The sequence below is a fragment of the Myotis davidii genome, unplaced genomic scaffold (genome assembly GCF_000327345.1).
Source record: "Myotis davidii unplaced genomic scaffold, ASM32734v1 scaffold211, whole genome shotgun sequence".
In the NCBI taxonomy this organism is placed as follows: domain Eukaryota; kingdom Metazoa; phylum Chordata; class Mammalia; order Chiroptera; family Vespertilionidae; genus Myotis; species Myotis davidii.
Genome location: NW_006282523.1, coordinates 1,549,108 through 1,560,475, shown reverse-complemented (window position 1 = coordinate 1,560,475; position 11,368 = coordinate 1,549,108). Strand labels below are relative to the sequence as shown.

Genomic DNA, 11,368 nt, shown 5'->3' with positions numbered 1-11,368 from the left:
GGTTCAAGGGGGGGACACCCTGCCATCTACAGCAGTAGCTCCATGGACACTTTTTACATGAAAAGCTTCCACACAAATTCAGGTTTTTTTCCTCAAAGATTGATATCCAGAATGTTCTTAAGGGAGTTTCTTTTTGAAACTGCAGTTTTTCCAGTTATAAAGCTGGACAGCAAGACTTCTCAACACTTTCATTGTAAGCAGTTTTGTAAGGAAGAAGTGACGCCTGCCTGGCCCTGTGGGCCCTGCCCCCGCTCGGCTGCACAGCAGGAGGGCGCCGTCTCTGTCAGTCACAACCCACACCATATGCAGCAGATGGGCAGTGGGGTGAGCTGGGCCCAGAACCCATCCTCTGCTAGAAGGTAACCTGTTTTTCAATACCAACCCATAAGCCAGCTCAGGCTCAGCCTTTGAACCCTCCCATTCCTGTGTCCCCATCAAAATGTGTAGGGCCCATAGCAGTGTCTGGTTCCATGGTGTAATGGTTAGCACTCTGGACTCTGAATCCAGTGATCCGAGTTCAAATCTCGGTGGGACCTGTGTGTGCCTTTTGTCCCACCCCCCACCCCCTCCACCGAACAGTAAGATTCTTAGAACTTATACTGTAAGCGGTTTTGTATGGAAACAGGGCTTCCCCTTTTGTTTCCTCCTCCTTTGTCCCCTCCTATTCCCTCTAGGCCCCGGCCCCTGGGCCGGCTTTTGGCTCAGGCAGTAAAAGGGAGCACAACCCCGTGAGGTGGAGCCTAGAGCACACGCAGCCCTGGCTGGGGGAACAGCAGCATCATTCACCCAGTGCCCCACACCAGGTACTACAACTGTTTATTCCATAATCAGAAATGGATCTACGTTACCACAGAGGATGAAACCCCACTGTAAATAGATTGAAAGCAAAAAATAGATAATTTCACACAATGTCCCGGTTATCAACCCAGACGGGTGCACAGGTACAGTAACACATGAATGAGGGAAATCTAACAGGCCGAGGGTTCAAGAAGGTCGCCCACATGGTAACAAAATCCAAGTGCTCTGGAGACCAACACCAGCCGCCACAGGCCTCACTCCACAGGCGGCCCTGACGTGCACGGGCGCTGGGCTCTGTGGTGGCTGCGGATCTCTGTGTTGTCAGTCTGTGGCCAACTGCTCTCTTCCTTCTCGTTTAGGGCGGATGGCACGTGAGGGCAGAGCGCGCTGTTGTGGAACGCAGAGGGCTCCCTAGAGCAGAAGGGAGTGACCAGGCCCACAGGGGAGAGGCGGACACAGAGGACGCCATCTCACCCAATCGTGCGCGGTTTGGCCGGCCTTCATCTGCCTGACTGGAGCAGGGAATTCTGAAAACCAAAGCGATGACAAAGACACTAAGCCTTTCCTTCACGCGTCTGACACCCCTCCTCAGGCGCCTGCAGGCCGGGCGCCTACTGGACCTTTACCACTTGATGTCCCGGCTGCTGGCAGACTGCCCTGGGCCCTGGTAGGCGGTATGCAGGGCCGCCTGGGCCCGGGGGGAGTCGGCCCCACCCAGCCACTCCTGGTACAGCTCCTGCACATGGGCGCTGGTCTCCGGGGGCCGCACCGGGATGGCGGCGTAGATGCCTTCCATCTGCCGCAGCAGCGCCCTGTCCGCACGCCCGTCCTCTGCCTGGGCCTGGCCCCTGCCGCTTAGGCATCCTGAAAGACACAGGCGGGAGCTCACTCTCCCTCCTTCCGTCCTGCAGGGAAGGGGCAGGAGGGGAGTGCACGGTGGCCCGCGGCCTGGGGAGCCCTGTCCTAGGCTCATGGTCTGGGCCCCTGCTCTGTCCTGTTTCCATGGCCCAGGACACGCCTTTACCTGAAACCACAATAATCCGCTGCCCTTCGACCCGAGGGCTGTGTGCTCACATCTGGATTCGCGTCCCTGGAACTCAGCGAGCCAGGAGCAGACACAGCACGAGCAGCTGTGTCCTGGTGTCTGCAGCACACAGTGCGCTGCCCCCCACCCGCTGCACCCAGGAGCCCACACGCCCGGAAGCTTGGCCTCCTGTACGGGAGCCGCGTCCTCTCAAATGCCTTAGGTGATGTCATGATTCACAGGATAAACATTCACTTAAGAGAACCTGAAGCACGGTTCTGCCCTGGCTAGGCCTCTCTCCCCCCTTGTCCGAGGCAGAGACTCTGCTCACTTCCCAGCAGAGCCCAGCGGTGAGGCAGCCCAGCTCTGCCCCGACTGTGGGTGCTGGACACCCCTCCTGAGGCCCTTCAGGGGCCCCTCAGCCTGGAACCACAGTTTCCAAGGTGATGTCCGAGTACCTGCTCTTTCTCACGAGGTGGGTGTGAGGAAAGGGAGGTGCCACTGTGTCATAACGAGGGCAAAGCCGTGGAGACCGAGTGAGGCTCAGGGTGGGCGCGGAGGGACCACTCCCACGACGCCGGGGGCGAGTCTTACCCCCGGCACAGGCCAGGACCTCCACGAAGTGGTAGGGGAACTTGCCCCTCTTCAGCTTCAGGACCACGTTCTGGATGTTCCGAAAGCCGTACGCGGCCGCAAAGCGCAGCAGCACCTCTCCGTCCCTTTCCAGGGTAACCTCCTGGAAGTCTTTGTTCCTGTAACACAGACACAGGGACTCGCTGCCGGGTCCACTTCAGCCGCTTGTCATTTCCACTCTGAGTCGGGAAGGTCTGCGAGTGAACGCAGGAAAGGCCTTTGACCTTGATGGTGGAGACACTATACAAACAGGACAGCCCTGCCCCAGCACGCACACAAACACGTGCACGCACATATGCACACACGCTAACACACGCACAAACATGCACACCGGCTCTGGGGAATCTACCCTAAAGGCCGTGCTGACCGTACGAGCAGACGCACCTCAGGCTGCGGTAGGTGAGCTCCCCCACGTCCTCGTTGAACAGCTCCTTGGCCGCGTGCCTGAAGATGTGCGCCAGGTACCCGTCGGAGCTGGCACCCTCGTGGCGCCTCACCTCCTCCTCCTTCACGTCTCCAAACCTCGTCAGGCAGAGAAAAGCGACAAGAATTACAGCAGATTTCAAAGTGTCATGACCCGGGGCCGCCACATGGGAAGTAAGACCTTCACCAGCCCTTCAGCTCCAGCAGGACCCCATCAGCCTGAGAGGTCATCTGTGCCCACCAGGCTGCAGTGGGCTGTGCTCAGCTACACAGGCAGTGACTTCCCTTTGCTGCTGCACATGCCTCAGGGTGTCCCCAGAACCTCGGGCTGGGGGTCCTGGGACTCTGAGATGGGCTCAAGAACACGCCTGCCTAAGCCCCACCAGGACAGGGTCCATGGTTGGCCTGGCTCCAGCACAGGCTGTGGCCATGGGCACTCGAGTGGCTAAGAGTCTGTAAACCTCAGTCCAGCCTCCCACCAAGGGCCACACATAGTCCCGGTGCCACTGCGGGCAGGACTGCCGAGTGGCCCGGGAGTGCTCTGCAGATGCTCCGGCCCAGGACACGGCAGGAGCACCGGTGACTGGTTGGGGTCACCACTGACCACAGAAACCCAGCCTGCTGCCCTGGGTGCAAAGGGACCCAAGGAATCTGCTATTTCCCTGAGGCAACCGCCTGGGGCAGGTGCCACCCTGTGCCCACGTCTCAACACAGCCCCCTAGTAAAGCAGGGAGGCCCTAGGCCCTGTCCCCCCAGAGACCCCACGGGAGGCCCATCCACAGGCGGCCTCCCTGCAAAAGCCACTCACAGAGTATCCACGAGGGCATCGTCCGGGGACAGGTCACTCTGCTCCATTAGCTGGACAATTTCACCTACAGACAAGCGAGAGGCGGTGGGCCCCGTGGACACCACACGTCCTCGGGCTGTTTCCAAAGTTACCTTCTTCCCCACAGGAAATTCTAGGTCAAGGTGACCTTGGATGTTGTCCCCCTCACAGACAGCAGGGGGCCCATCTCAAGTGCAAAGTAACACCAATAAAATGCAAAACGCAAATGAAATGTAAGAGAAGCGTATATTCCTCTTTCTGCTCTTGCAATGAGGGCTCTCTGCAAACAATCCATGTGTTTGTTTCCAAGCGGAGACTCTGTGACAGCCTCAAGGGAGGGTGCTGCATTACAGATGTCCTGTGGCCCGAATGAGACCAACCGGAAATCAGAACCACTGGACTCCCCTCTGCACCCGACTCACGCTGCCCTCGACTGACCGAAGATGCCCTTGCATCCCAGCACAGGGCTCTGCGCAGGCTGCAGTGACATCCCCACAGCACATGTATGTTTCCACTTCACTCGTGCCCCTGCGCAGGCTGGGCTGCCAGAACTCCACGGTGAGGTGGGACTGCCCCCACCGCCCTGTCTCTCCCTCAGCCTGGGCCACGCACGTGCGCACGCTGGCAGCAGTGCTGCCCTCTTCACTCTCCGGGGTCCTGCCAGAGCCACCCCCACCCGGCCCTGCCCACCTCTCACCTGAGGTTAACACGCAGTCAGCACCCCGGGAACTCTGCAAAGGTGTGGGAACATCTTCTCGGAGGGCCTCCAGTTTCTTGTCATAGCACGGGGCCACAATGACGTGGAAAACCTTGTCTGGGGACAGGTTCTGTGGAGACAGAGCGAACTGCCCAGGCTGCGGAGAAGAACCCACCCAGCTGCCACCCTGCCCGGCCGCCTCCTCGGTGCCCAGCTGCTCTGGGTGGAGCCCCGTCTCCCACAGACCAGCTCCTGCTGCAGCCGCTGCCCCGTTCCCACCAGCTCCGCCCGTCTCCCTGGCTCGCCTCACTTCCTGTCCATCAGCCCCACGGGCAGGCCCGGCTCCCCACTCGTGCTGACCGGGAAGAGGCCGGCTTACCTGCCGTCTGGCGAAGTAATCCTTCACCAGAGAGCCCATGATCTGCTGGGGAGACTTGGCCGTGCAGAGGTGGGGTGTGATGGGGTGACCCAGCACGCGCTCCGCATATCGGACCCAGCCTGGGGAGAGACCGGGGCTGCGTCAGTTCCTCCCGGCTGCTTCCCGTCCCACATTGGGACCCTGAGCTCCCGCGACTCTGTCCACGGGGCGAAGCTGACACCTGTCCAGCCTCCCCAGAATGTACGGCGGAGCCGGCTGCGGCCTGGGGCTCACCGGGGCAGGCGGAGGTCAGCATGGGGAGCCGGGGCTCCTCCTCGCGGTGCTGGCGGTACCGACGCACAAACTCCTTCTGACTCTCCAGGATGCTGAAGTCCGCGGCTATCGTCATGTCAAAGACATAGTGCACCCCTGCGGAAGGAGGGCCTCAGCTCACACCCCTCGCCGGGTCCCTCTCCGTCTGGACACGAAGGGACAAGCTTAGCGGATTTTGTATGCTTCCCTCCTGGGCACTGCAGTCACCTCGGCTCTCGGCTCCATCACTGATCGCTAAGTATAGGACTGCACTTTTTTTAAAACAATAGCACGTTTTTCATAATAAAATACCTACTCTCTCCTACTTCCTGTCTTTCTCCCTGCATCTTATTGTAAGCACCTCACCGTACTCCTCACGTAAACTAACGGAATATTACAAGGCACTCGCAGCACACTGTCTAAATAAATTTCGGTCGGTAATGGTCCTTGACATCTTTAAAATAAATAAAACAAGCAAACTGGCTGAGTACACCCTTATGATGATCTTAATTTTATGTTGATTTTTACTTAGCTATCTTTTTCTTAATAAGTTTTCTTACTATTGGTGAATAAGCTTGAGACAAAAGAATGTATTTTCAATAATTAAAAACAAATTAAGCAAATAAATTTAGTATCTACAGCCAGTCTAAATCTTAAAAGCAGCCAGTTATTCTTAAGAAATATAGTAGCCCTGGCCGGTCTGGCTCAGTGGATTGAGTGTCAGCCTGCAGACTGAAAGGTCCCAGGTTTGATTCCGGTCAAGGGCACATGCCCAGGTGTAGGCTCGATCCCCAGTCAGGGGCGTGCAGGAGGCAGCCAATCAATGACTCTTTCATCAGCGATGTTTCTATCTCTCTCTCCCTCTCCCTTCCTCTCTGAAATCAACAAAAAATAAGTAAATAAATAAAATAAAAAATATAGTAAATATTCTAAGTGTCATCTAAAACCATTACCTTAAGGAATCAGACCCACAATGAATACCTCTCCCTTCATTATTAACAGTAACAAATTATGCCCAACTGTTTGTTTGTTTTTAACGTCCAAGGAAGGCCTTTCGCTCTGAGATCAATGGCACCTAACAGCTCGCTCTGCGGTGAAACAAAGCACACCCTTGGCTTCTAAGATGGAGGAGGGCCGCACAGGAGCCCGGCTCGCGGCGCCTTGCTGTGCGCCAGGAGCAGCCAGGCACCGGCACCCCTGCTCGGTCTGGGCTCATCTCGTTGTGTCCGTGGTCCCCAGTGCATTCACGTCTTTGAAAGCTACCATGGGGTAACAAAAGCTGCTCTTTGGCAAATGGCTCAAGTTCTCCCTCCGGAGCCCGCCCGCTGATGCTGCAGGAGGTCCGTGAAGTCTCCAGGGGCGGGACCGTTCTAGTCCGACACCAGCAGATAAGGGAACCCTCCTGTTGCTGGGCAGTACCCTCCAGTGCGCCTCTCATCTGAGTCCCTGCTGTGCGCCGAGCTGCTGCCTTTCCTGCTTCACATGAGGCCGCAGAGGACAAAGTCCGCTCCCTCCTGCCGGCTCTTCAGAGCTCCCAGGAGACCAGACACCACTCCCTGCAGCCGTCACTCCCCACCACACAGATGACCTCAGGGGCCCCGAGAGCCAGGGCAGCAGGACACGTGACCCCTGGCCACCCTGTCCAAAGCCGGTCACTCGCCACTCCGGGAGGGGCCGTATGGCAGTAATGCAACATCCAGCTGCACGGCAAGGGGCAAGTGCCACCGCCCGCCGTGGGTCAGAGGCAGGGTCACAGACATTACCCACCCCGAGCCCCGGAAAACTGAACTCTGGATATGAAAAGGCAGTTACAAGCTCCCGCTCTATATTCACGCCGACACCACAGGCACCTCACCAAGGCTTTTGAGGAAGCCGCAGAGCCTTCTGGATGCATCAGTGACACTGAGGCTGAATTTAGCAGCAAAATAAGGCAGAGACTGAGGACACACGGACACTGCCAGCACCTTGTGCTGTGAGGCATCACATTTCTAGGAGAGACAGAGAAGCACGTCACACAGGTGGTGGGGACAATCCACTGAGATCCAGGACAGGCAGGAGGTAGGGGGCCATCTTGGGCAAAGACTGCAAAAGTGGCAAACACTGGCCACAATCACTGAAGGAAAGTTACAGTTAAAACATGGGACATCCCAAGAGATTTTGTCGACTTTAAGAACACTAGTATACTGACAAGTTCACATATCTGGAGGAAAACGATCATTTTAAAGAAAAACAGACACGGAGAAGGAGGGTAACTCGACACCACGTCTACGGGGGGGAGCGGCCCTTCACCGAAGGCCACAGAGCAGCACCGAGCCGCACGCTCGTGGGAGGAGCTCTGTGCGGTGAACACACTGTCTCAGGCTGTACCTGCAAATGCAACGCAGCACCAGTCCAAGCACCAGCCAGGCTGCGCCCAGGGCTCCGGGCACCTGTGCTGCCCTGCGGGCCAGGGCTCGGCGCCCGTGCACAGTGGGGCAGGGGACTCCCCGCCTGAGAACACCCCAGAGGCTGAACTGCAGCCGCCTGGCCTCTGAAGACCCGAGACCTCAGGCAGGCGCCCATGGCAGGACCTTGCACGGTGGAAGCCGCCCCGTATCCGGGGAGCCTGGCCGGTGGTCCGGCCACAGCCAGTGCCCCAGTCAGTGAGGGAGTGTGCGGGGCCGGCTGATTTTTCTCTGAGGAGGGACCCTGCAGAGGGTTGATGAGGGCACGGGACCCAGGGCCAGGCTGCCTGCACGTCCCAGCAGAGGCTGCCATGCCCTGCTCTGACCCCCACCCTCTCCAGGCCAGGGTGCCAGTGCGCACGGGCCCCCTTACCTTGTTAAGGTTCAGAACACGGAAGAAGTCCTTGGCGTTCTGCTGTGAAACTTGGACTCCTTCCTCTGCGGTCACACAGCTGTCACACGCCAGGCAGTCGCTCAGGAATATCTTGGCATCGGCCAACTTATGGAATTCTCCCTTCTACGAGAGAAAGACGGGTCCTGCCTGATTCTTCACTAAGGACTCTCCCACGTGGTCTTCAGGGAGTAGCAGCACAGGCACAATGCAGACACCGCCCGAACGCCCCCGGGGAGGGAAGGGGCACGCCTGTGTCCTGGCCAGTCTTCCTCCCTCAGCCCCCCATCTGCTGCCTCGGGGTTCCCGCTCTGGGCCCGCTGTGCTCTCCCAGGGAGTTCACCCAGGTCCCCAGCACCCATGGGAGCTGACCTGGCACAGCTCACTGCCGGCTCGGGCACTGCACGTGCACGGGCCCTCGGGCCTCCTCAATAACAGGGACCTGCTCACCTGGATGTCCAGGCTACGAACCCTGGGGTCCCCTTTGGCCCCGTCATCTGCCGCCTGGCACTCCGCTCCTGAGGTCCGCTGGACCCCGAGATGAACGAAAACACAGCCATACCTCCTCTGCACAGAGGCCTCGCCTCGAACCACTCACGGCCCTTGTCTCAGTCACTCCCTGGCTCTCACTTCCAGCCAAACTGCTCTGGGTCACCCCTGAGCCCAGAAATGCTCCCCAAGAGCCCAGCTCACCCCTGGGGTCCTCACAGGCACCTACCAAACAGCCCAGATGACCAGCTAGCATTTATGTGTTGACTCTCACCACGACATGTAAGCTCTGGGGTAGGAACCCTCACCTCTGCTGCCCAGCACCTCCACGAGGCCCCGCTCAGGACTGTTTAGTGGATGAACACAGGAGCGTTCGGGAGCCTACGGGAGCATCTGAACAAATGAACAAACGCTCCTGCCAGCTGTGCATTTATTTCCCTTCAACCACCAGCTGGTGAAGAGGGCCCTGGAGGGCCCCCCCGTGCAGGACGGGAGTGCGCCGCCTCCTCCCTCCTCCCCGCGTGCCTGCCACTGTGCGGCTCCCCCAGGACAGCATGTCACAGAGGCATTCGCCTGAGGTCTGAACGGGCCCAAGGTTGGCACTTCTAACGCAGTGATGGGGTGGGGGTGTCGGAGAGTCTGGAGCACGTAGCCTGGCACCCAGCTGGTGCTCGAGAGACTGCTGAGCTGCACCGAGAATCCTGGCCCTACTGGCCCTGCAGAGGGGCCCACTCTGGCCGCCCACCCAGGCCCCACACCCTGCCTCCCACGCGGCGTCCTGTGATGCCCCCTCTGCTCAGCCAGCCGAAGCCGCCCTTCAACACATCGGATCTGTACCCTGACGGACTCAGTGGCTCCCACCACCCCTCCCCCAGGCCAGTTCTGTCCACTCCTGTGTGCTTGCTGGACTCACCCACCATTCCTACACCTCCCCTCAATTCTCACAACCCCAGGGCCCACTCCAGTAGCCCTTCCCTGGCAAGCCCAACCTAACAGGGTGTCCACCCACTGACCTGGCGGGGGGCCCGCTTCGGCTATGTACACGTTATCTTGCCGTAACCAAAGCCGGGGGGAGGGGGAGAAGTAACCCAACTCCCCGTGTCACTGATAAGGAAACTGGGCTCCCAGGGTTAGATGGCTGCCCCAGGTGATGCAGCCAGAGGGCAGGTGTGGGGCGGGGGGGAGCGGGCCCAGGCCCCCTGCTCGGGGATGCAGGGCCCAGGCAGTCCCTGCTTTCTGCCCTAGACCCTGGGTGCTGGTCTCACCCCCTCTACTCACTGAGCCGCACAGTCGCCCGAGCGCAGAGCAGTGCTGGTGCACAGGGACCAGACGGACACCCGTCAAACTAATGTCCTCTCAGGGCTACTGACCCACAGAGACCGACACTCGCTTCTCCGGGGCTGCCGCCTCCCATCTGGGAACGGGTGCCAGTACTTTCTAAGGGCCGCAGTGACCCTGACCTCCCCACTGCCGCCTCCTCTCTGCTCGACGGGATTTAAAACCCACAACTGAGCTGGCGAAGAAACTGTTAGAAAAATGCATTTACAGAACCATGACAATTGAATCACTGAATACGTTACCCACCTAAACCCCCGTTTTACAGAATGGAACTTTTGGTTTTAAAAAAGGAACTGGAGGTTTAAGCATCACACCACTGTCTCTGATAAATGACCAAGGTGACATTCGCCTTTGTTCCCGTGACAGTCTGTTCGGCTGTATTTTGGGATGAGTCTCTTCGGCCCTCTTACCTGGGAGGCCGTGTGCCTCCCGCTGGTGGGCCTGCATGCCTGGACCCTGGCAGAGGCACCGCGTTACCCACTCACGTCTCCCTTCTCTTTTCCTCAAAGCGAGGATGTGGGTTGACATGAGCCCCAAAGGGGAGAAGCCAGCAGCTGCTGTCTCCTCTGGGCTGACACGAAACGGAAAACTCGACTTGCCTCTCCGTTCTCCTGGGCCGGACGCGGGGCATCGACTGAGGCATTCTCTGGGTCATCGGTTTTTGTTTTTTTGCTACATTCCTGGAAAAGGCAGAGAAAACAGATAGAAGAACTTTGACTCTCTGAATTAAAAAATGCATACCTATTCTGTCAATTAACCTCGTGAGTGGAAATCTCTTCTAGGTAAATAAAAGCACATGTTGCCCTGGCTGGTTTGGCTCATGGACAGAGCACCGGCCTGCGGACTGAAGGGTCCCAGGTTCCGTTCAGGTCAAGGGCACAGGCCTGGGTTGAGAGCTTGATCCGCAGCGTGGAGCGTGCAGGAGGCAGCCGATCAATGATTCCCTCTCATCGTTGATGTTTCCCTCTCTTCCTCTCTGAAATCATATACATACACACACATACGTATATATACATATATGTGAAATAAAATAAAAGCACGTGTGCTGGCGGACACACCCGCCCACCACCTCACCTGTACATTCCTATTCGCTGAAATGGACACCATGTGCCTGGCACCAGCAGGTAAATTAGGGCCCGACTACCTGGACACACATGGGCTTGGAACACAATGAACTAGAAACACAAGGAACGCTCTGAGAAGCCGCCTCCCGCGTCATGTTAGGTTACAAAAAGGAGCAACTGATGGAATAGCATTCACGATGCGATCCAATAGTTAGAAAAACAAAAACAAAACAATCCCTCTGCCTGCGCTGCGGGGCGGCCTAGAAACGGAGGAAGGCCGCCGAGTTACCGTGGTTACACAGGGGGCGAGGCGGGCCACACTTCTGGATTGTTTCGTTACTACAAGCACTTACGTTTTTTGCAAAGTTAAAAAACAACCCGAAAAACATCGTATCAATGGCTGACTTCCAGAATGGGGGTTGCTCTGCCGGCCCTGAGAGGTAACAGGTTGTTCTACTTTTCTGGGGATTTTGGCTTCAAAAAGAAAAAAAGCATTTTGAATGGCTGGCTCGGCGCTCTGAGAACTAGAGCCGATTGCGCAGTCCAGGTCCGCGGCGGCACCATCCGGGCC

General features: G+C 57.9%; 1 protein-coding gene and 1 non-coding gene across 2 annotated transcripts; one reads left to right on the top strand and one right to left on the bottom strand.

Moving 5' to 3' along the window:
* The first annotated feature begins 464 nt into the window (after window positions 1-464).
* On the top strand, window positions 465-536 carry TRNAQ-CUG. Its single transcript has one exon. It is a non-coding gene; the product is annotated as a tRNA-Gln (tRNA).
* A 766-nt stretch (window positions 537-1,302) lies between these two features.
* On the bottom strand, window positions 1,303-10,815 carry NARF (nuclear prelamin A recognition factor). The gene is made up of 11 exons (XM_006753085.2): window positions 10,808-10,815; window positions 10,333-10,474; window positions 7,889-8,032; window positions 6,927-7,059; window positions 5,054-5,188; window positions 4,781-4,899; window positions 4,402-4,531; window positions 3,687-3,750; window positions 2,840-2,977; window positions 2,417-2,574; window positions 1,303-1,662 (listed from the first exon to the last, which is right to left on the bottom strand). Exons 1-11 carry the CDS (start codon window positions 10,813-10,815, stop codon window positions 1,421-1,423), a joined length of 1,413 nt encoding a protein of 470 aa, XP_006753148.1. The 3' UTR covers window positions 1,303-1,420.
* Window positions 10,816-11,368: the final 553 nt, after the last annotated feature.

Bases quoted from the DNA above. Each gene is read 5' to 3' on its own strand.
- NARF (XM_006753085.2), bottom strand. The intron at 4,532-4,780 runs GTAAGCCGGCCT...CTGTCTCCACAG, and splicing joins ATTACTTCGCCAGACGGCAG to AACCTGTCCCCAGACAAGGT. The intron at 1,663-2,416 runs GTAAGACTCGCC...TGTGTCTTTCAG, and splicing joins GGTCCTGGCCTGTGCCGGGG to GATGCCTAAGCGGCAGGGGC.